General features: G+C 36.0%; 2 protein-coding genes across 2 annotated transcripts; one reads left to right on the plus strand and one right to left on the minus strand.

The window, feature by feature from the left end:
* Nucleotides 1–4: 4 nt before the first annotated feature.
* LOC131659936 (uncharacterized) lies at nt 5–824 on the plus strand. Its single transcript, XM_058929046.1, has 2 exons — nt 5–47; nt 163–824. Exons 1-2 carry the CDS (start codon nt 5–7, stop codon nt 822–824), a joined length of 705 nt encoding a protein of 234 aa, XP_058785029.1.
* A 22,282-nt stretch (nt 825–23,106) lies between these two features.
* LOC131659937 (F-box/kelch-repeat protein At3g23880-like) lies at nt 23,107–24,270 on the minus strand. Its single transcript, XM_058929047.1, has one exon. The coding sequence runs from the start codon at nt 24,268–24,270 to the stop codon at nt 23,107–23,109; it is 1,164 nt and encodes a 387-aa protein (XP_058785030.1).
* Nucleotides 24,271–25,937: the final 1,667 nt, after the last annotated feature.

Below are 25,937 nucleotides of genomic sequence, written 5' to 3' on the forward strand. Positions count from 1 at the left end.
CGTCATGGCGTCGCGCAATGTTCATAGCTCTTCGTGCAAAGAACAAAGTTGGATTTGTGGATGGATCGATTCCGCAACCTCCAGATGATGATCCTTAATTTCCTATCTGGCAACGCAACGACAATGTCGTTGCATCTTGGCTTTTGAATTCTGTGTCTAAAGAACTCACGGCGAGTGTGATCTATGCATCCAATGCAGCAACAATTTGGAATGATCTTCAAGAACGATTTCTGCAGAACAATGGACCGCGTCTGTTTCAGCTTCGCAAAGACTTCATCACCTGCACTCAAGGTACACTCTCAGTTGGTGCCTATTACTCTAAGCTCAAGGGTCTTTGGGAAGAGCTAGCTGAATTTCGTCCGATTCACAATTGTGTGTGTGGAGGTGTTAATCCCTTGATTGAACACATCAATCGTGAATACGTTTTAACATTCTTGCTAGGTCTGAATGAGAGTTTCAATTCCATTCAAAGCCAAATTCTTCTTATGGATCCTTTACCGTCTGTTCCTCGTGTGTTTTCGCTTGTAATTCAAGAAGAGAAACAAAAGGTGATTAATTCCATTGCCAGTGATAATACTGAAGCTTTAGCTTATGCTGTAAATGATTCTCATGGTACTAAGTCCAAGATTGGAAAGAAGGATAGGCCTATATGCTCTCACTATGGGATTCTTGGACACATCAAAGACAAATGCTTCAAATTACATGGATATCCACCTGGATATCGAAAAAACAAGGTTATACCGTCTACACCATCTGCTGCTAATGCTGTTAATACAGAGATCTTGGATGATACAGCACCTTTGAACACAAAGCAATATCAATAACTCATTTCTTACATTCAAGGACAAATGGCAAGACAATCTACTATTGGAGAAGCCTCTTCCTCGTGTGCTTCAGTAGGTATGGTATTTTCCTCATCTCATCACAATAATTACTCTTCAGAACATGTTTGGATTGTAGATTCAGGAGCCACATCTCACATTGTTCATACTCTAAATTTGTTCAGCTATTACAAATCTCTGTCTAACAAATATGTGTCCTTACCTAATAACACCAAAGTCTGTGTATCTGCCATAGGCACAGTCAATTTAGGAAACAACTTGACATTACATAATGTGCTGTACATTCCTCAATTCAATATAAACCTGTTATCTGTTAGTCAGCTGGTACAACATTCAAATTTATCCATTCTGTTTTCTGATAATGGATTCATTATCCAGGACATTCACAAGGGGAAGGTGATTGGCAAGGGTGATCAAAGTCATAACCTGTACTTCCTCAAAGTGGAGTCTACATCATCTTTTAGTGCTTTTAATAATAAACCTTTGTTAGATGTACAAAACTGTAATTCAGTTAGCAATGTTTCCATTTCAACATGGCATGCTAGATTAGGTCATTTATCTAATCAAGTGTTGAAAACTATTCAAAATGTCATTCCTGAATTGTTTCCTTCAGATACAGCTTATACAGAGATCTGTAATGTTTGTCCTCTTGCAAAATTGCATCGTTTACCTTTTAATTCCAATAATAATCATGCTGCTTTAGCTTTTGATCTAATACATTGTGATGTGTGGGGACCATTTAAAAGACCTACATATAATGGCTCACATTACTTTTTAACCATTGTGGATGACAACACACGGTATACTTGGATTCACTTGATGAAACATAAATCTGAAGCAACCTTGTTAATTAAATCGTTCTTTAAATATGTTAAGATTCAATTTAATGCTTGTATTAAGGCAATTCGCAGTGACAATGCCAAAGAGTTGCAGTTAACTGAGTTCCTACAAGCAGAAGGAGTTCTACATCAATTATCTTGTCCTCATAGACCACAACAGAACTCTGTAGTGGAGAGGAAACATCAGCATCTACTCAATGTGGCAAGAGCATTGCTGTTTCAATCAAAGGTTCCTATCCAGTTTTGGGGTGATTGTGTGACCACAAGTGCTTTCCTAATAAACAGGACACCTTCTCCTGGCTTAAGAAACAAGTCTCCCTATGAGCTATTACATGGTAAGCTACCTGACTATGCCTCTTTAAGAGTGTTTGGTTGTTTGTGCTTTGCGTCTACGATTCCTGCACATAGAAATAAATTTACTCCTCGTGCCTTACCGTGCATCCTCCTTGGATATCCACCAGGCACAAAAGGTTATAAGCTTTTAGTGCTTGAAACAAAAAAGATCATCATCACAAGAGATGTGATTTTCCATGAGTCTATATTCCCTTTCCACACACTTCAAGATGATACTTTTTTTGCCTAATCTATTTCCTGACACAGTTTTACCTAACACTATACATGACCACTCCACTCAAATTGACCAAAATCCGTTGGTTCTTCATAATCTTCCTATCACACCACCTGCCACACCTCAAGTTCATGAAGAACATCAACATGATAACAATGATTTACCTGTTGCAAACGTGCCTGTATCAGCTGCACAGACTCAAAACCATAGAAGATCCAATAGAGACCATCGACCTCCATCTTATTTACAAGACTACCAATGCCATGTTAAATACCCTATTCAAGCTCACTTGTCATATGAAAAACTTACACCTTCATACAAAGATTACATAAACCAGGTATCCACAATATATGAACCCTCCTACTTTCATCAAGCTGTGTCAGACCCTAAATGGAGACATGCCATGGTAGAGGAAATAGCTGCTTTGGAAGCTAACAACACTTGGTCGGTTGCATCTCTACCTCAAGGTAAAAGAGCTGTTGGGTGCAGGTGGATATATAAGGTAAAATACAGAGCTGATGGATCACTTGATAGGTACAAGGCACGCCTAGTAGCTCAGGGGTTCACACAACAACCTGGAGTGGATTTTCTGGACACTTTTTCTCCTGTAGCAAAGTTAACAACTGTTAGAATACTTCTGTCTATTGTAGCTCAAAAACAGTGGAAGTTTATTCAGTTGGACATTAACAACGCTTTCCTTAATGGAGATCTTGATGAGGAAGTGTACATGAAATTGCCTCAGGGTTATCCTATTCAGGGGGAGAACTTGGTTTGTAAACTTAACAAATCATTATATGGCTTAAGGCAGGCTTCTCGACAATGGTACCAAAAGTTCAGTTCCACACTCATATCATTAGGTTTTGAACAGTCACCAGCTGACCATTCATTGTTCTTTAGTGGAACTGGTTCTAATCTTGTCATTCTACTTGTATATGTAGATGACATTGTTCTTGCAGGTCCCAATATGCAGAGGTTAAAACAAGTTGAAGATATGCTGAAACAACATTTCAAGTTAAAGGTTTTGGGGGACTTGAATTATTTCCTGGGATTAGAGATTGCTAAGTCTAAAAGAGGTATACATCTTTGTCAAAGAAAGTATACAATGCAACTACTTCAAGATACTGGATACACGGCATCTAAACCTGCAAATGTTCCGCTTGATGCCTCAATTTCCTTCAACGATACTGATGGTGAACTATTAGATGATATTTCTGGCTATGAAGATTAATTGGGAAGCTCATGTATCTCACCATTTCGAGGCCAGACATCACATTTGCTGTAAATAGGTTGAGTCAGTTCATGCAACATCCCCGCACCACTCACTTAGCAGCTGTACACCATGTATTGCAGTACTTGAAAGGCACACCAGGTAAAGGTCTTTTATTTCCAGCCAAGTCATCCCTCAGACTTACTGCATCTGCAGATGCGGATTGGGGAAGCTGCAAGGTGTCGAGGAAATCCACCTCTGGTTTTTGCATATTCTTAGGAGAAGCTTTAATAGCGTGGAAATCTAAGAAGCAACCAACTGTGGCTCGCTCTTCAGCAGAAGCGGAGTATCGTTCCCTTGCCTCTCTCACTTCTGAATTACTGTGGATCAAGCAATTGTTAAGAACATTTGAAGTTAATTTACAATCTGTTATGGTGTTTTGTGATAGCCAGTCTGCCATTCAATTAGCTTCGAATCCGTTGAGTCATGAACGCTCAAAACATGTTGACATCGATTGTCACTTTATACGACAGCATGTGCAATCTCAGTTCCTCAGACTTGTTCATGTCAAGTCTTCACAACAACTAGCAGATCCTCTTACCAAAGCTCTGTCAAGACCCTTGTATGAGTATCTAACTTCCAAGTGGGGAATGCTGGATATATACCTTCCCACTTGAGGGGGAGTATTAAGGGTAGTATAGTCTTTTAGTGCTAGGAGATAAGGTTCTCATGTAAATAAATAGAAGGTTGACATTTGTATTCTTTTTGATGAGTTTTTGATGAAACAAACTAACAGAATACAGTTACGTTTCTGTTAGATTCAATCTTCTTCTTCTCCTTTTTTGATGTTTCCATGGCTAAAAGCTCAATTCTCTTCATCATTGAGCTACACTTGATAGAATGGGTTCAGACGCAACTCGATCAGCTCAATCTTATCGAAGAAAAGCGCTTGACAGCTTTGTGTCACGACCAACTATACCAAAAGTGGATGAAAAAAGCATTTGACAAGAAATTCTGCCCTCGAGTATTCCATGAAGGAGATTTGGTTCTCAAGAAAATTATGCTACCTCGACTAGATTCACGTGGGAAATGGACACATAACTATGAAGGTCCATACGTGGTAAAAATAGCTCTCTGAAGAGAAGCTATTATCCTCACTACTATGGAAGGAGAAGAAAGATCACACCCACTAAATTCTAACGCAGTCAAAAAAATACTATGTATATAAGAAAAGCCCGCAAAGTCGAAAATTCGAAAGGGTGACTTAGGAAAAAAGGGGCGTTCCGGTGGATCGAAAACCCTAAAGGGCGATCCAGGAAAAAAATAGGGACATATATAAAAAAATCATCCCGGCGGATTGAAAACCCGAAAGGGCGATTCAGACAAAAGTTAGGGATTATATTCAAATAACAATAAAGAACAAAAAGACTGCGATATGAGGGCTCACTACAACTATTACTACAAAGGAAAGGGATTAGAGTTAATCACCATTCTCAGAAGCAAAGTCATTGGAGTTATCTGTTAGAACAAGATTTGTTCTGATCAATTATCTTAGTTTTGATGATAACAATAATATGAATTTTGCTTAAGATAATATGGTACTCTAATCCAATGCAATTTCCTTTTCAGAAAATATATAAAGAGTATGCATAATTCAGCGCTCATAAGCTTTGTCTCAAAGGGTTCAGCATGCAACATCAGAACATGGTCTGGCAAGACATCAGAAGATGGTCGAAGCAGAATCAGAACATGGGTCTATGGAAGCATCAGAAGAACAAGAGAACAGAAGCACTGAAGTTCTGATGGTATCACGCTCAGAAGCACTTCAAGGTCAGAAGATCAGAAGATGCTATGCACCAAGCTGTTTGACTCTGATGATATTCAAACGCTGTATTCACAAACATCAGATCAGAAGGAAGTACAAGTGGCAAGCTACGCTGACTGACAAAAGGAACGTTAAAAGCTACTAAAGGCTACGTCAGTAGACACAGCGTGAACAAGGCTCGAGGTAGTTGACAAAAGCGTATAACATTAAATGCGATGCTGTACGGAACACGCAAAGCATTAAATGCACTCAACGGTCATCTTCTCCAACTCCTATAAATATGAAGTTCTGATGAGAAGCAAGGTTAACGAATTATACATCTATTCTGTGAATATCAACTTGCTGAAACGCTGTTCAAATCAAAGCTCAGAATCTTCATCTTCATCAAAGCTCACTACATTGCTGTTGTAATATATTAGTGAGATTAAGCTTAAACGTTAAGAGAAATATCACAGTTTGTGATTATCGCTTTTAAGAAGCATTTGTAATACTCTTAGAATTGATTACATTAAGTTGTAAGGAACTAGAGTGATCGTGTGGATCAGAATACTCTAGGAAGTCTTAGAGGTTATCTAAGCAGGTTGTAACTAGAGTGATCGTGTGGATCAGTATACTCTAGAAAAGTCTTAGAGGGTATCTAAGCAGTTGTTCCTGGAGTGATCAGTGTGTGATCAGAAGACTCTGGAAGACTTAGTTGCTGACTAAGTGGAGAACCATTGTAATCCGTGCGATTAGTGGATTAAATCCTCAGTTGAGGTAAATCATCTCTGCGGGGGTGGACTGGAGTAGTTTAGTTAACAACGAACCAGGATAAAAATATCTGTGCAATTTATTTTTATCTGTCAAGTTTTTAAAGCTACACTTATTCAAACCCCCCCTTTCTAAGTGTTTTTCTATCCTTCAATTGGCATCAGAGCGCCGGTTCTAAGGTGCAAGCACTTAACCGTGTTTAGAAAAGATTCAGGAAGAGAAAAACGCTTCAGTAAAAGATGGTTGATGAAAGTGAAAAGTCTACACCTGCATCTACATCTGGCTCTGCTGAGCAATACAACGGTAACAATGGTTATACTAGACCACCGATATTTGATGGTGAAAACTTTGAATACTGGAAAGATAAACTGGAAAGTTACTTTCTTGGTCTAGATGGTGATCTATGGGATCTTCTGATGGATGGTTACAAACATCCAGTAAATGCCAGAGGCGTAAAGCTGACAAGGCAAGAAATGAATGATGATCAGAAGAAGCTTTTCAGGAATCATCATAAATGCAGAACTGTTTTGCTGAATGCTATCTCTCATGCTGAGTATGAGAAGATATCTAACAGGGAAACGGCCTATGACATATATGAGTCCTTGAAAATGACTCATGAAGGAAATGCTCAAGTCAAGGAGACTAAAGCTCTAGCTTTAATCCAGAAGTATGAAGCCTTCAAGATGGAGGATGATGAAGACATTGAAAAGATGTTTTCAAGATTTCAAACTCTTACTGCTGGATTGAGAGTTCTTGACAAGGGATACACCAAGGCTGATCATGTAAAGAAGATCATCAGAAGCTTACCCAGAAGATGGGGTCCTATGGTGACTGCATTCAAGATTGCAAAGAATCTGAATGAAGTTTCTCTGGAAGAGCTTATCAGTGCCTTGAGAAGTCATGAAATAGAGCTGGACGCAAATGAGCCTCAAAAGAAAGGTAAGTCTATTGCATTAAAATCCAATATCAAGAAATGCACTAACGCTTTTCAGGCTAGAGAAGAAGATCTTGAAGAATCAGAATCTGAAGAAGAAGATGAACTGTCTTTGATCTCCAGAAGGCTAAATCAACTCTGGAAGACCAAGCAAAGGAAGTTCAGAGGCTTCAGAAGTTCAAAGAAATTTGAACGTGGAGAATCTTCTGATGACAGAAGATTTGACAAGAAGAAGGTCATGTGCTATGAATGCAATGAGCCTGGACACTTCAAGAATGAATGTCCAAAACTTCAGAAGGAAAATCCCAAGAAGAAGTTTCATAAGAAGAAAGGTCTTATGGCAACCTGGGATGAGTCAGAAGATGATTCAGACTCTGAAGATGAGGAGGCTAACTGTGCGCTGATGGCGACAGAAGATGACGGATCAGAATCTACATCAGAATCAGATTCTGAAGAGGTATTTTCTGAACTTACTAGAGATGAGTTAGTTTCCGGTCTAACTGAACTTCTGGAACTCAAGTCTCAGATCAGTCTCAAATACAAAAAGCTGAAAAAGCTATTTGAATTTGAAACAAAGAAGCTTGAGTTGGAGAATTCTGAATTAAAAGAAAAACTTTTAAAATTATCCAATAATATTGGATCTCCTTCTGATTCAGAGAAATCCACTCCTAGTCTAAACCATATTCTGAAAGAATATGATTTAAGTTTCAGGAAGTTCTTATCTAGAAGTATTGGCAGAAGTCAGCTAGCTTCTATGATATATGCTGTGTCTGGAAACAAAAGAGTCGGCATTGGTTTTGAGGGTGAAACCCCATACAAACTTGAACCCGTTGATGAAATGAAATTCACATACAAGCCATTGTATGATCAGTTCAAGTATGGCCACTCCCATGATATTAGGCACACTTCACATGCTCAAAGTTTTCACATAACACACACCAAGAGGCATGTGACACAACCTAGGAAATATCATGAAACTCACATTAAAAATTATCATGCTGTTCCTTCTATTGCTTACAATGTTAAACCCAAGTTCAATCAGAACTTGAGAAAATCTAACAAGAAAGGACCCAAGAAAATGTGGGTACCTAAGGATAAGATTATTCCTATTGCAGATATCCTTGACTGCAAAAAGGACAAAGCACAACATGTCATGGTACCTGGACTCTGGATGCTCACGACACATGACAGGAAGAAGGTCTATGTTCCAAGACCTGGTGCTTAAGTCTGGAGGAGAAGTCAAGTTTGGAGGAGATCAGAAGGGCAAGATAATTGGCTCTGGAACTATAAAGTCTGGTAACTCTCCTTCCATTTCTAATGTACTTCTTGTAGAAGGTTTAACACATAACCTCTTATCTATCAGTCAATTGAGTGACAATGGTTATGATATAATCTTTAATCAAGAGTCTTGCAAGGCTGTAAATCAGAAGGATGGCTCAATCCTGTTTACAGGCAAGAGGAAGAACAGCATTTATAAGACAGATCTGCAAGATCTTATGAGTCAGAAGGTGACTTGTCTTATGTCTGTTTCTGAAGAGCAGTGGGTCTGGCACAGAAGATTAGGTCATGCTAGTTTGAGAAAGATTTCTCAGATTAACAAACTGAATCTGGTCAGAGGACTCCCTAATCTGAAATTCAAATCGGATGCTCTTTGTGAAGCATGTCAGAAGGGCAAGTTCTCCAAACCTGCATTCAAGTCCAAGAATGTTGTTTCTACCTCAAGGCCATTAGAACTCTTGCACATTGATCTGTTTGGCCCAGTCAAAACAGCATCTGTCAGAGGGAAGAAATATGGATTAGTCATCGTAGATGATTATAGCCGCTGGACATGGGTAAAATTCTTGAAACACAAGGATGAGACTCATTTAGTGTTCTTTGATTTCTGCATTCAGATTCAATCTGAAAAAGAGTGTAAAATCATAAAGGTTAGAAGTGATCATGGTGGTGAATTTGAGAACAGATCCTTTGAAGAATTCTTCAAAGAAAATGGTATTGCCCATGATTTCTCTTGTCCTAGAACTCCACAGCAAAATGGGGTTGTAGAACGAAAGAATAGGACTCTGCAAGAAATGGCCAGAACCATGATCAATGAAACCAATATGGCTAAGCATTTCTGGGCAGAAGCAATAAACACTGCATGCTATATTCAGAATAGAATCTCTATCAGACCTATTCTAAATAAGACTCCTTATGAATTGTGGAAGAATAGAAAGCCCAACATTTCATATTTCCATCCTTTTGGATGTGTATGCTTTATTCTGAACACTAAAGATCATCTTGGTAAGTTTGATTCCAAAGCACAAAAATGTTTCCTTCTTGGATATTCTGAACGCTCAAAAGGCTACAGAGTATACAATACTGAAACATTGATTGTAGAAGAATCAATCAATATCAGGTTTGATGATAAGCTTGGTTCTGAAAAACCAAAGCAGTTTGATAATTTTGCAGATTGGGATATTGATATATCAGAAGTTGTTGAGCCAAGAAGCAACGCATCAGAAGCAGAGCTTCTCAGAAGCAAAGAATCTGAAGATCAAGTATCAGCTTCTCTGGAGAATCTAAGCATTTCTGAAGAACCATCTGTCAGAAGATCATCCAGACTCATCGCTGGTCATTCAGAAGATGTCATTCTTGGAAAGAAGGATGATCCAATCAGAACAAGAGCATTCCTTAAGAACAATGCAGATTGTCAATTAGGTCTTGTATCTTTGATCGAGCCAACTTCTGTTGATCATGCTCTAGAAGATCCAGACTGGATAATTGCTATGCAAGAAGAACTAAATCAGTTTACAAGGAATGATGTTTGGGATCTTGTTCCTAGACCTGATGGATTCAATATAATCGGCACAAAATGGGTCTTCAGAAACAAGCTCAGTGAGAAAGGTGAAGTGGTAAGGAACAAAGCCAGACTGGTGGCTCAGGGTTATAGTCAGCAAGAAGGGATTGACTATACAGAAACCTTTGCACCAGTGGCCAGGTTAGAATCTATTCGTCTATTAATTTCATTTGCCACTCAACATAACATCACTCTCTATCAAATGGATGTTAAGAGTGCCTTCTTAAATGGTTATATAGATGAAGAAGTTTATGTCCATCAACCTCCTGGTTTTGAAGACTCTATGTCTCCTAATCATGTTTTTAAATTAAAGAAATCGTTATATGGATTGAAACAAGCTCCCAGAGCTTGGTATGAACGCTTAAGTTCTTTCCTTCTGGATAATGGTTTCACTAGAGGAAAAGTGGACACTACTCTCTTTTGTAAAACCTTTAAAAGGGATATTTTAATTTGTCAAATATATGTAGATGATATTATTTTTGGAACATCTAATGCTACACTTGGAAAGGAGTTTGCTGAGTCTATGCAGGCTGAGTTTGAAATGAGCATGATGGGAGAACTCAAGTATTTCCTTGGAATACAAATAAATCAAACATCAGAAGGAACGTATGTTCACCAAACCAAGTATGTGAAGGAACTTCTGAAGAAGTTTAATCTTCTAGACTGCAAAGAAGCCAAAACTCCTATGCATCCAACATGCATCCTAGGTAAGGATGAGGTAAGTAAGAAGGTAGATCAGAAGTTATACAGAGGTATGATTGGATCTCTTCTATATCTGACTGCTTCTAGACCTGACATTCTGTTCAGTGTTTGTTTGTGTGCTAGATTCCAATCAGATCCTAGAGAATCTCATTTAACTGCTGTTAAGAGAATTCTAAGGTATCTGAAAGGTACTACTAATGTTGGCTTAGTTTACAGAAAATCTAAAGAATACAACTTAGTAGGATTCTGCGATGCTGACTATGCTGGAGACAGAATTGAAAGAAAAAGTACTTCAGGAAGTTGCCAATTTCTTGGAAGTCATTTGATCTCCTGGTATAGCAGGAAGCAAGCAACTATTGCTCTATCAACGACAGAAGCAGAATATGTCGCTGCTGCTGGTTGCAGTACACAGATGCTCTGGATGAAGAGTCAGCTGGAAGATTATCAGATATTTGAGAGTAACATTCCTATATTCTGTGATAATACTTCTGCTATATGTTTATCTAAGAATCCTATTCTTCATTCAAAAGCTAAACATATTGAGATTAAACATCATTTCATAAGGGACTATGTTCAGAAGGGTGTTATATCTTTAAACTTTGTTGATACAGACCATCAATGGGCTGATATCTTTACAAAACCCCTGGCTGAAGATAGGTTTAAGTTCATTCTGAAGAACATCAGTATGGATTTATGCCCAGAATGAGAAGATGAGAAGTTCTTACGTATGAGTATCTTCTGAAATGAATGTGGATTTATTTTTTAATCAGAAGTTCTGATTGAAATCTTTTAGAAATTATGATTCTGTTATTACTAACGTTTCATTGTCTAAGTTGATTCAGAACCTCTTTTAAAGCAAAACAGCTGTAACGTTTTATCTCGGGATGGTAAACCTGTCGTTACTATTCATGGATAAGCGCGCGTGCAGTTGAAGGGACGCCGACCATAGGTAACTGTGCTAGTCACCTCATTTGTCTTTATTATCTCTCCTCATGTCACGTAACATTAAATGCTATTCATCATTCGTTTCATTTTATTTTTTTTAAATACTCTTCAAACGCTTCTCCTTCCCTCATATATGTTCTCTTTTTTACACTCTATCTGTGTTCTCTTTCCCTATCTCTTTGCATTCCTCATCAAGTTTTTTCTCTCTCTCTCTTCCGTTTTCGTCTCTTGCTCAAACAAGTTTTTTCCTTCTTTTAAAAATCCTAGCTCAAACCTAGCGTTCACCCTAAGCCTGTTGAAGATCTATGACTCAAAGGCGACAGATCTCTGCATATCTCGGGATGGCTCTCCTAATACCAGTGATTTTATTTGTCGTTTTATTCATCTGAATCTTTTGAAATATTCTTTTTGATGTTATGACAAAAAGGGGGAGAAGATAAATGATAAATGATTTGATTAATCTATTAGTTGCTGGGTAAAGCTCCCACACATTCACTAACAAGAACTGCAAGTTCTATATGGTTTAAGTGTTTTGCAGGTATAAAGAAGTGAAGAGAATCTTCAAAGCAAACACAAGAAGCAAAACCATGGAAACTGAAGCAAGCTGAGAGCTATCAAGCTTCAGAGATCAGAAGCAAGAAAGAAGAATGAATCAGAAGCACTGATAATAGAATTTGATCCATATTTGTCTATTTGATCTGACAAAATTCTATTTGCTCTGATACATATAACGTGTTCGAATATATATTTTATGTTCTAACTCGTTCATGCTGACTTTTGTCGTTTAGTTTTTGTTCTGTAACATTTCAGGATGTAGAGATGCTCTGATGATGCTCTGGTACATTCAACAATGTTCTGATACAAATCTAGCATGAAGTGATGTTGGTAGAAATTCAAAGCTCTGAAGCTATCCGAGGGAAGCAGAAATTCAAAGCTGTGAATGTTCTAAAGATCCAGAAAACTCAAGTTCTGAAGCTGTCCTAGATGGAAGCAGAAATCAGAAGCTGTGAATGTTCTGAAGATCAAAGAAATTCAAGTTCTGAAGCTGTCCTGAATGGAAGCAGAAATCAGAAGCTGTGAATGTTCAGAAGATCAAAGAAATTCAAGTTCTGAAGCTGTCCTAGATGGAAGCAGGAATCAGAAGCTGTGAGTGTTCTAGGGATCTAAAGAAATTCTAGTTCTGAAGCTGTCCAATGGAAGCAGAAATCAGAAGCTATGAATTCTCTGAAGACAGAAGCTTATATGATCGTCTCTACCGAAATAATCAGGGAAGTCTTTTATTAAAGTTCTTCGAGTATTTATTTCAGGGGGAGATTATTTATCTCAGGGGGAGATTGTTAATCTCAGGGGGAGACATATTCATATGCTTATGCTATAGCTGTGTAATTTGTCTTTTGCCGTCTGTTCTTTCTGATCGCAAATTCATATCATTTATATATGTTTTTGTCATCATCAAAAAGGGGGAGATTGTTAGAACAAGATTTGTTCTGATCAATTATCTTAGTTTTGATGATAACAATAATATGAATTTTGCTTAAGATAATATGGTACTCTAATCCAATGCAATTTCCTTTTCAGGAAATATATAAAGAGTATGCATAATTCAGCGCTCAGAAGCTTTGTCTCAAAGGGTTCAGCATGCAACATCAGAACATGGTCTGGCAAGACATCAGAAGATGGTCGAAGCAGAATCAGAACATGGGTCTATGGAAGCATCAGAAGAACAAGAGAACAGAAGCACTGAAGTTCTGATGGTATCACGCTCAGAAGCACTTCAAGGTCAGAAGATCAGAAGATGCTATGCACCAAGCTGTTTGACTCTGATGATATTCAAACGCTGTATTCACAAACATCAGATCAGAAGGAAGTATAAGTGGCAAGCTACGCTGACTGACAAAAGGAACGTTAAAAGCTACTAAAGGCTACGTCAGTAGACACAGCGTGAACAAGGCTCGAGGTAGTTGACAAAAGCGTATAACATTAAATGCGATGCTGTACGGAACACGCAAAGCATTAAATGCACTCAACGGTCATCTTCTCCAACGCCTATAAATATGAAGTTCTGATGAGAAGCAAGGTTAACGAATTCTACATCTATTCTGTGAATATCAACTTGCTGAAACGCTGTTCAAATCAAAGCTCAGAATCTTCATCTTCATCAAAGCTCACTACATTGCTGTTGTAATATATTAGTGAGATTAAGCTTAAACGTTAAGAGAAATATCACAGTTTGTGATTATCGCTTTTAAGAAGCATTTGTAATACTCTTAGAATTGATTACATTAAGTTGTAAGGAACTAGAGTGATCGTGTGGATCAGAATACTCTAGGAAGTCTTAGAGGTTATCTAAGCAGGTTGTAACTAGAGTGATCGTGTGGATCAGTATACTCTAGAAAAGTCTTAGAGGGTATCTAAGCAGTTGTTCCTGGAGTGATCAGTGTGTGATCAGAAGACTCTGGAAGACTTAGTTGCTGACTAAGTGGAGAACCATTGTAATCCGTGCGATTAGTGGATTAAATCCTCAGTTGAGGTAAATCATCTCTGCGGGGGTGGACTGGAGTAGTTTAGTTAACAACGAACCAGGATAAAAATATCTGTGCAATTTATTTTTATCTGTCAAGTTTTTAAAGCTACACTTATTCAAACCCCCCTTTTCTAAGTGTTTTTCTATCCTTCATTATCAAAAGACATTGGAGAAATATATAACGTTTATTTATTATGAACACTGATTTGAAACTACTTTGGGGACATGACAAATTAAAAAGCATTTAATAAACATCAAAAAGCAATTTCGTTAGAAAAATGTCAAAAGAAATATATGACTGCGTTCGGAATACACTTATCAAGTTTATATTATTCATCACAAAATGTCAAATTCAAATTATCTTGGAGAATGTCACAACAAAGCAATAGACGAATATGGGGAAGTCAGTAACTCTAAAAACCTGATGGTTTAAAAGAAGAAATGGTCAAAAACAAAAACGCATAAACACTTGGTGCATATACATATCAACAAACAACTATCATTGGGGATCATGCATAAACATATCAATATTATATTGGGTACCAAAATTAAGAAAGCCATAGAGTTCTACGAGTAATCTCCAGGCCTCTGTGGTTATAATTCAACATCAAAATTACTTTATCTATTCTCTAGGTCATGGTAGATAGGCAGAATCTACGATAACTTACTATGTTAGTCTCCTAGCAATAGTAAGTTCTTTTCCTTGGTATCTATCATCTATGCCATGATAGATATAAAGGAGACTACGATATAATTTATTGTGCAGCAATGAACTATCTGATCTGTGTTATTTATCCCTCTAGGTTGCAGTAGGTACATGGTGACTACGATAGTAATCTGTCATGTCGGTCTCAATGCGACAACGAATTATCTAAACTTGTGTTATTTATCCTCTAGATCGCGATAAATATGTGATTCTGGATATAGCTTGCTATGTTGGTCCCGAGACTTTTCTAAGTTATCCTTTAAAAACTCTACTTTACTCATCCTCTAGGTTGTGATGAATACGCAAAATCTACGATACAATCTACTATATTAGTCCAGGGGCTTTAGTAAATTGTTTAAACTCTATTGACTTAGTCCTCGACATAAATAGAATCAGTATCTATGCTACCTATTCCCTAGGTTGCGATAGAAGCGTCAAACCTGCGATATTGTTGTGTGTTAGTCTCTTAGCATGACATATAATCTCCACCATTTATTTTAAAATCGAATAGTTCAGATTCATTCTCATGTTCTCGTATAAAAATGACATTCTCATATGAAACTTGAATTAATCAATTTAAACTCTTTTTTTATACTAACATAATTATTAATCCAAAATTTATTTCAAAGAGGATTGTGGATTTATTTTTTAAGTTAAATATTAATTGCGTCTACGACTACACTATTTAAAAATCAGACAAGATTTAAAGGAGATTTCTAAAATATTTACACAATCCATAAAAAATATTAACCAAACAAATTACAGACTATGATTGACTCTGGTTCTTCATAGGGAGATACGTTGGCACACGGCTTAAAAATTAAAAATATCAATAAGCTAATAACTTTTCTACAAAAATCGAGATATAGGTAAATTTACATTTACCGTATCTTCAAACAATTAAAACCTATAAAAAAACCTAAATCTAAATGGGGTCCCTTTGAATACAAGGGAAATGAAGGGTGTCTAACACCTTCCCTCCGTCTAATCGACTTACGAACGTAGAATCTCTGAACTTAGGGTAATCCATTAAATTCTCTTTCATTAGAATAAAAATAATAGTGGCGACTCTCTCAAAATTTTAAGCCGGTTGCTACAGGACCTTGAGTCTTACTGTACATTCACAGTATCAGAATTTAAAATTTTTTGTCAGAAATTGACGGAACGGACCAAATAGAATAATAGAAGTAAAGTTAAGTGGTTAACTTATAACGTTTTTTAGTTAAAAGACTAAAGCGGAACATTAAATTAAGTTAAACAACTAAAAACATCTAAAACATGTATTAAGCCTAAAAAAATAAAATTTAATTATCACAATTAATTTTAATATCTTATTACTAACATATAGATTATAAATGATTATAAATTGGTTATGAGAATTAATTCTCTATGAACATCCCTGATGAATATATAACTTACATCTGAAAAGATTCGGGATGTTTACATATAAACAACATTAATATTCTTACATTTGTTATTCATCATTCTTTTTATAGTGATAACAATGGTGTGTCATTATTTTTCTACTTGGTTTATTTCTATAATTTGTTTGTGCCATTGCAGATAATATTAACTTTTATTAAAGTTGATATTTTTAAATAAAAAACAAAGAGTAAATATATTTTTAAGCTTCATAAATATTTTAAATTTTCAAATAAGAAATGTTTTATTAAGTGTTTCATCAGGTACACCAAATGGCATGGAGAAAATACTTTTCTTAATCGATTAATGAGATAAAAACTAGGGGTGTTCATGGTACGGTTCGTTAGAAAAATTCAACCGAATCATAATAAAATTTCACTCGAACTGAACTGAACCGTTTTAAATTTACTAAGAACCGAACTGAACCAAAATTATTGGTTTGGTATACTGTTTCAAAATTCCAAACCGTACCGAACTGTTAGAAGGTCATTTTTCCCAAATCAAACTGTTTATCAAAGAACCGAACCGTTAAGCTATTTTTTAATTTTTTTAAAAAAATTTTGTTAACTTGTTTTAAGCATTTTTCATTTTTAATTTTGAGTTGTTTCGTGTTCAGTTTTAGTTCGATTCGATTTCAGTTACAATTCAATTCTAGAACTGTTTACGTTGTGCATAATGACTTGGTTTATTAACCATACATAACAGTTCAGTTATTGTAACTTCAGTTCGGTTCAGTTGTTAGATTTTTTAAACTAACCCTAATAAAAACCAGTGGATGATAACCAGGTGACTGTAATTAGTACCTTTTATTTAGTTTGGATGTGTTCAAACATGCATTTTTAATGATATTTTTAGCAACTAATGCACCCTCATTCTCATGAGCCAACAATATCTTTCATGTTTGTTTCATTTATTTATTTTTGAAAAATTATTTATGTGTGTTTGTGACGGCCATGACATTCATTCTTCAACAAATACTAATGATTTTCCTCTTATATAAATTATATACTAATGATTTTGGAGTTCCATTAAGTACTTTATCGAATTTTTCTTTGATTTTCTTATGCTAGTTATTATTTCTTTCATACTTTTATTTTTGTGTGTTTGTTCCTAAAGTAGCTAGTCGAGCTTACTATGTAGGGTCTATTCTTCTTTTTTGGATAATTAAAATTTTTATAAAAGCTTTATAATTTGTCCTTTCATCTAAAAAATAGAAAAAATTGATCTTCCATTTACTTCATATGATATTTTAAAAAGTTGAACATTTTTTTATCTAATTAAAAGAATATTATTCTCATATATAATTTTTCTTAATAAACTATAAGCTCCTTTATTATCATTATTGTTTTACTGTTAAGAAAATGTGAAAACAAGAAAGACAAGAATAATCTCAACCATTCATTATTACCACCATCCCATGATCCGAATTAAATAGAAAATTAAATTTAAAATAAATTAAAAATTCTATTATAAAATAATGACTCTGTATTAAAAAAAACATTATATTAAGGCACCAAAATAAATATAAAAAAATCAAAAAAGAACATTAAATTATCAAAAATATTTACCCTGATCAGAAAAAAACCTACAAAGATTTGCTTAACTATATTAGCATCACAGGCATTAAGTTTCTCAAAGAGAGGAAGCAGATACTCATGCGCTTCTTGTTGACGCCACAGTTTGAAATGTTTTGAAAGAATTTGCAAATTTTCTGAAAGTTTATACGGAGTAATGATTCTAGGTTCAGGGCCAGGTCGGAAAGCATCCAGAATATGGTTATACAATTCTCGCAGAATGCAGAAATCAGAGTTACCTGAAAAAAATTGATGCGACATAAGCATGGATTAAAAATTGTGCACACTTTTGTTAAATTTAAAATCAATCAATATTTAATGACTTATAATAGCTACAGAGTTGTAGAATATGTTTAAATAAGTAACTAATTCTCATTACCTTTTCATTAATTTATCAACAAGGTTAACATTTTGCAAAATAGAAGTATCCTTAATTGTTTAAGGCTCAAATACAAACAAACACAAACGATTCATGGTACTGGTAAGAAGAAAGTGTATATATTTTACTATATTCATAAACTAATAAAAAATAGAACCATACCATGCTTGTGTTTCGAAGTTTGTATGAGAATGCTTCTCCAAAACCTTCATATTCAAAATATTTCTATTCTTTTAACCAAATTCTTTCTATTTTTCAAAGTCTTCCCCTTCTCTCCCCTCCAAACTCACAAACAAAAAGCCTTAAAGCACTACAACAAATTTGTCTTTTAGCAGCGCATCTACGAAAGCGCTTTTGGGAAAAACGTTGCTATAGGTTGCGCAAAAAACAAAACTAAAAAACAAGGGAAAAAAGCGCTGGTAAAGGGGGGTACGAGAGCGCTTTCTAAAAAGCGCTGGTAAAGGGTGGGTACGAGAGCGCTTTCTAAAAGCGCTGGTATAGGGCACATTAAGAAAGCTCTTTATAAAAGCGCTGGTATAGGTATAGGGTACGAAAGCGCTTTTAGGGAAAAAGCGCCGGTATAGGGTACCTATGAAAGCTCTTTTGAAAAGCGCTGGTGTAGCTCATTTTAAAATTAAATTTTTTAAAACAAATTAAAACAAACGCGTTTTGTCTTTCATTATTCTTCATCGTTTCTTCTTTTCGCTGCACTGTTTTTCTTCACAAAGACGCCGTCACTGTTCTTCACAAGACGCCGCCGCCGCCAACCTCCACAGGGCCGTCGTCGTTCGTTCTTCATCGTTCTTCTTGCCTTCTGTTCGCCGTCTCCGTTCGTTTTCTTCTTCGTTCACAGCCGGCGCCGTTCGTTCTCAACATCTCCTCTCAGCAACAACAACTTTGAATTCGTTTGGAGGTAAATCTTCTATCATCTTTCACTATTTTGTTGTTATTTGAAACCCTAATTCTGATGTGAGGTTGAAGATGAAAGTGAGGTAGCAAGGATGAGAGTGAGGTTTCAAACCCTGTTTTGCTTTGTTTGTATATTAGGGTCTGTGGGATATGTTTTGATACATTGTTTTGCTGAGTTTTGCTTTGTTTGCTCTGTTCAACACAATGAAACAAAAATTGCATAGACAAAATTACTCAATGCTCAGGAATTGACTTAATGATGTCGGAATCACCTGAAATAAAAAAATAACGTATAAAATTAGAATATAAAACTAAATGTATTACAAGTTTCTAATATTGAAATATTGAAATAGTTGAAATAGTCAAAGCCTTGTAAGTTTTGCTTTGTTTGTATATTAGGGTCTGTGGGATATGTTTTGATAGATTTTACAGTCTGTGAGGATCAAAATTGCTGTCTCATACCGAGGCATATTCAGAATTTTATTTGCAATAAAAGGTTTATGAAACAGTGTGAATTTTTTGAATTTGCTAAGTTCCAATTGTGTACCGGTCTCAAGTTTAAGGAGGAGGTTATAATATTTTGAAAGAAAAACTCTAGCCAAAGCATCTAGATATTTTGCAGTATAGAAACTAACTTTAATATGTTCAATATAACACGTGATAAAATCATTTTAAGCATACTTTTCTAGAACCAAATATTTGAGCATTTCGGTTTTGTAAATTCGAAAAGTCTAGAACAAATGAACTACTTACTGCATTTTTCAAAAATTGAGTTCTAGCTAATTGAGTCTAGAACATATTTGAGCATTTCGGTTTTGTAAATTCGGGTGTTTGTAGTTACTAGCTAATTGATAATTGATTTTATATCATTTTAAATAATTGAGTTCTAGATTGGGGTTTTTTTTGATATTGTGTTAGTAGTGGTGTATTTAACTGCATCGTGTGTGTTTAATTTTACAGTTACTTTGAAGCCTCTGGTTTCTACTTGTACAACGCCGATTCAAACCTACCTGTCTCCCACATCAAGTCCAACTCAGGTTACTAGCCATTTCTTCTTGCTTATAGTTTGTTGTTTTCTGCTTATAGTTTATTGTTTATGGTTATATTTAATTTCAATTTAGTGTCTCTCAATCAGTTTTTTGGTTTGTGGGCTTATATTACCTTGAAATAAGGTAATGTCTTCTTTAAGAAATCTGGTGTAGGCTGAAATAAGGTACTGTCTTCTTTTAGAGACTCAAACAATCGAGACAACTGTAACTTCCTATCTTTAGCTAACTACCAACTTAACCAATATGAAAGCTATAACTAATAGCAATATGACATAATATAACCTTCCAGTTATAATCAAGGATGGCCAAGTCAGCCATAATAGTGTTTAAGTATGTTACATTTCTAGCTAATGACGTCTTGCTAGACAAGAAGTAATGAAATGAGACATTAACTTAAGTGTTGCTTATTCACAGTAGTATATTTTTGTACTATAGTTGCATAACATTCTATTTCTAGACTTGAGTGGTTTGACAAGATTTATTTCTATTATTCACACTTTATAGGATCTCATTAGGTATTCTGATCAAGACATAATGATGATAGCTATTTCTTATCTTGAAAAAATTCCTTAGTACCTGATAGAGAAACCAAGAAGCAAAAGCATTTGTTTAGCTTAATTAAGACATGGATAAAACATGGATGAATTCAAACCGATTGTCGAAAGAGTACGAGAAATGGGTATGGGAATTCGTTAAGTTTGCGGTTGCGCACTCCAAAGACCCGATTCGAATGGCGTGACCTTGCATGGGTTGCTGTTATGGGGATAAGGTTGACGGGAATCAGTTGGCATCACATTTACTACGGTTTGGAATTGATAGAAGTTATACAGTTTGGAGTTTTCATGGTGAGAAAAGTAACGGGAATGTTGAGTCGAGGTGTAATACGAAGTCTGCTTCAAACGACGATTGCACAGACACATACGATTATGATCGAGTCGAAGAGATTGCAGAAGCGCTTGAAGAAGATCTTGAGGATTGTCCCAAAATGTCCGAGAGGTTGGTAAGCGATGCAGAGAAACCGTTGTATGATGGTTGTTCAAAATTCACAAGATTGTCTGCAGTGTTAAAGTTGTACAACTTAAAGGCGGACAATGGATGGTCGGATAAAAGTTTCACAGAGTTATTAGCCCTTATGAAAGATATGCTACCAGAGGATAATGTTGTTCCCAATCGAACGTATGAAGCCAAAAAGATGTTGTCCTCTATTGGCATGAGCTATGATAAGATACATGCATGTCCAAACGATTGCGTTTTGTTTCCAAACGAGTATGCAGCGTTGAATAAGTGTCCTAAATGCGGTGCCCCTCGATATAAGAAAAAGTTGTCTCCGGCCAAAGTCTTATGGTATTTTCCTATAATTCCGAGATTTAGACGCATGTATCGTAGTGAAACCGATTCAAGACACTTGACTTGGCATGCAGATGAAAGAATTATTGATGGAAAGTTGCGACATCCGGCAGACTCACCACAGTGGATGAAAGTTGATAGTGAATATCCTGAATTTGGAAAAGAAGCAAGAAACCTTCACTTGTAATTGTCTACTGATGGTATGAACCCGCATGGTATTCAAAGTATCTCGCATAGTACCTGGCCTGTGATTCTTATGATTTATAACCTACCTCCGTGGCTATGTATGAAGCGTAAGTACATGATGTTATCTATGCTAATTTCTGGGCCTAAACAACCAGGGAATGACATAGACGTATACTTGGCACCCTTAATCGAAGATTTAAAGTTTTTGTGGGAGAACGGTGTGGAGGTTTACGATGGTATAGGAAATAAAGTTTCAACTTGAGGGCGATGTTGTTTGGAACAATTAATGATTTTCCAGCATACGGAAATCTATTCGGGTACAGCAATAAAGGTCAAAAAGCGTGTCCTGTTTGTGAAGATGAAACCGATACGACACGATTGGATCTTTGTCAGAAGAATGTCTTTCTCGGCCATCGTAGATTCTTAAATTCTAATCATCACTATCGTGGGTGGAGAAAAGCATTCAATGGAAAGGCCGAACAACGTACAACCCCGCCTTTTTTGACAGGTGATCAAATTTTTGAAAAGGTGAAAAATGTGAGCACTCAGTTTGGCAAGCCAACAGACCTACTCCCAAAGGGGAGGAGAATACTTGAGTTCCATATCTCATTGTTAATATATCACACTAGATGTCTGAAGCATCTAAAACGACCGTTCATCTCCAATTGGCCAAAAGAGTTAGATTAACCATACAAAGATCTTGGATTCCCAAACCACCTTTGTGCGCAGGCATACACACATCTGCCTACTTAACCCAAGAAATCTTAGAGTCCTTTTTAACCCCTCTCATGAGAAACTTCCTTTGAATCCCAATAATCTTCTTCCACACCTTGACATGAATATATTTGTGATGACTTTTGAATTTAAATATTTATTTCCATTTGAATTTGGGACGGGAAACAAATATTTAACTAAGATTCGAATTTGAATATGGAGAAAGCGAAATTTGTCCATGACCCGACCCGTTCTTAATTAGTCTTAGGGACACGTTAAAGGGTGAGAGGTATAATTCTCTTTTTCATTTTTTTTTGGCTTGTAGTTTGATTTCCTTCTCTACAATATTATTAATTTTATGGCAAAATATGAATAAACTATGTCGTGCAAGCTTAATATTTAAATTTCCGACATATATCGACCTTATCTCAAGTTACATGTAGTGTCGTTCCTACTTGCAATCGACTTCCTAAATATGGTTTACCGTGTGGTTCTTTCATCTTAAGTTATGTATGCTACACATATTATAAGTATTTAGATTTTAAGAAAAACTTCATTCCCATAATTTATCCTCACTGCCTAAAAAATCATAGCATCATATCAAACGGTACAAAAATGGTTAGTTATAACAAAGAGGCTAAAGACACCTCAAGTATATTAAAGTAGAAACAAGGACATACAAACATTTGCATCAGCAAAATGCACAGGGCATTTGATCAAGAAAATATAATGCGCTAATATTAGAATCCAAAATATAAATAGAAACACTTTTTTTTATTATTCAGAGAACTCCTAGTCTACTAAAAGTCCTCTAACAATTAGACCTAGAATGCAGGAATTAGTAATAATTAAGAACAGGGTGAAATCAAAGTTTCAAGACAGAGTTTTAGGATGTTTTTAAACATAGTAACCTTAAAAGTATCATTCTTTGGATCATAAACAATCCACTTCGTTTTCCAATCGTCTAGAATTTCCAGCAGCAGTTGGCCATCCTCAAAAATATACAACGCATTGGACAAGCTATAATCCTTAGTAGGATCTTGTATACATGAAAAGGAGAACAGTTTAGTCCAAGAGTCTTGAATTCCATATTCCTTCATGACCCAAATATGATGACCAGAAACTAAGCACAAGCAGTCCCGCAAGACAGACAATCTCAAGTAATTCGTACTGATCTCTGCATGATCAGGGGGCAAAAGCTTCTGATAAGAGTCGTTTCCCAAATCAAAAGAAACAATGAAGATCGGACCTTTGCGAGGCCATTCCGTATAGGCCATCCAATTAATTGTATCTCTTACCAGTGTTCCGGACTGCTCACCAAAGACAGCACCAAAACTAAAGCTCTCACTGGTTTTCCAAAAATCGGTGCCCAAAGTATGAACTTTTACTTTAGTTGTGTCAAAAAAGTTAGTTCCGGAGTAGTAAAGAACAACGGCTTTGTAATTATCAGAAACGTGATCATAGCCGAAGCCGACGGTCATATAAATATAAACCGTCTTAAGAATTTCACAGTTTTGAAAAGGGGGCAATTCCTTGAATTTTCTAATAGAAGGATTCCACAATACAACACAACCTTTAGGTTTATCGTAAAGACAAAGGATGCCGTCACAAGAACCAGCAATACTGTTGAAAGAAAGGCGACGTTGTTTGACTTTAGTGGATAAAACCGATTCGAGAGGGTAAGAATTGTGAATCAAATACTGTTTATTTCTGTATTTGGCGTAATGGAGACGGTGAGTAGTTGAGAGGCTGAGGTGCTTTCTGGTGAAACTGCGATCGGAGATTAGAGAATTCCATGACTTGCACATGCATCGGAGCTGTACCAGGAGTTTCACAGGTAGCCTACAGAAGATTTCGGCGACGATATCGATAGGAAGATTCGGAAGTGAATCATTGTTGATATCCTCCGCCGCCGCCATCTCTGATTCTAACTCCGGCGTCAAATTAGGGTTTCTGCTTAAACGCAGCCGTTTTCGGCGGTTTTTTATGTTAGATAGATAGGTGGTAGACATGATTGATGGTTACTTTACTCCTCTCAAAAAAAATTCTCTATTTCTCATTTATAGTTTTTGTTTTTTTTTAGATTCCTTCAATGATAAGTAACAATTCTAAACTAAATCTTTAGATAAAAAGATTTTTTTTTTGTTTGATTCATTATTAACATATCTCAATATTAAATTGAAAATCTTTCGTTAGTAAAATTAAATAATTCTTTTAACTTACACTGTCAACCAATCACAACTATGCATCCAATTAAAACATAATTTTAATTAAAAAAAATTAATATGACATGGCAAGTGTAAGGATTTTGATTGGATGTATCTGTAAAGTTTGTTTACACTGTCAGTGCACTACCTTTAAACTCAATATTTATTTATTAAAATATTTTTAATATAATAAATTCACATAATTTGTTGCATATTTTTCGTTTCAAGAGATTTCCAATTAATTAAGTTGTATACTCATTAATTAACTAAAGAAAGGGTAAGAGCATTGGGAAACGGGATTTAGGGGAATTTAAGTAGTTGAGCAAGGGTAGGAAATAGGAACTAAGAGATTGAACAAAAAGTGCAGTAGCTGTATAATGTAAACACTTACAGTACTTACAGTAGCATAGTATTAGATTCTACTAGGTCTTAACAAATTGTTTCATAAGCAATACTCAAATAACAGTGATGTATAGTGTTTTCTTGCACATGTTTGTATGGATGTACTTTCTGATGGACTTATTCTTGGTGGACCTATTCTTCACTAAAATTAGTTTTAATTAATAGTTGTTATTCTCTCTCTGCTTAGTCAATAAAGAGACCTATTATTTAGGTCCTGCTAGTTCTCTTAGTTAGACTTCTAGTAAGTGGAAAAACCTAACGTATCTTTCAATTGTAAAGGCTATTTAAGCCAAGTTTTCTTTGAATAAAATATCAAGTGAGTTCATCTTTCAGCAAATATTGAGTCTCTGTTTTAGTGTGTGAACACAGGTTTATACAATTGGTATCAGAGCCTCACCAAGAGGCCTGATCCAGAGAGTGAGAAAAAATGTCAAATGAAGGACAAAATTTGTTGAGTATTCCTAAGTTTGATGGTGATTACGATCACTGGAGTATGCTGATGGAGAACTTACTTCGTTCCAAGGAGTGGTGGCATCTCATTGATCCAGGATACGTCGAGTTGGGCGCAAATGCAGTGGAGAGTGATGCGGAGAAGAAGGCAAGAGCAGATCTGAAACTAAAAGATCTGAAAGTCAAAAATTATCTATTCGCAGCCATAGATAAGAGCATTCTGAAGACAATCCTGCAGAAAGAAACGTCTGCACAACTTTGGGAATCAATGAGAAGGAAATATCAAGGAAGTAAGAGGGTACAAAGAGCCCAATTGCAAGCTCTCAGAAGAGAATTTGAAATCCTGGAAATGAAAGAAGGAGAAACCATTGTCGAATATTTCTCCAGAGTCACGACGGTGGCAAACAACATGCGCAATAATGGAGAGGCAATGCAAGACATTCAAATTGTGGAGAAAATTCTGCGAACTCTCACCGAGAGGTTCAATTACATAGTTGTCTCGATAGAGGAATCAAAAGACATAAACTGCCTCTCAGTCGATGAACTTCAAAGTTCACTCATTGTCCATGAACAAAAGTTCCGAAAAAGGATCAATGAAGAAGAGCAGGTGCTTAAAGTGA

This window comes from Vicia villosa, linkage group LG3 (genome assembly GCF_029867415.1).
Source record: "Vicia villosa cultivar HV-30 ecotype Madison, WI linkage group LG3, Vvil1.0, whole genome shotgun sequence".
NCBI classification, from domain to species: domain Eukaryota; kingdom Viridiplantae; phylum Streptophyta; class Magnoliopsida; order Fabales; family Fabaceae; genus Vicia; species Vicia villosa.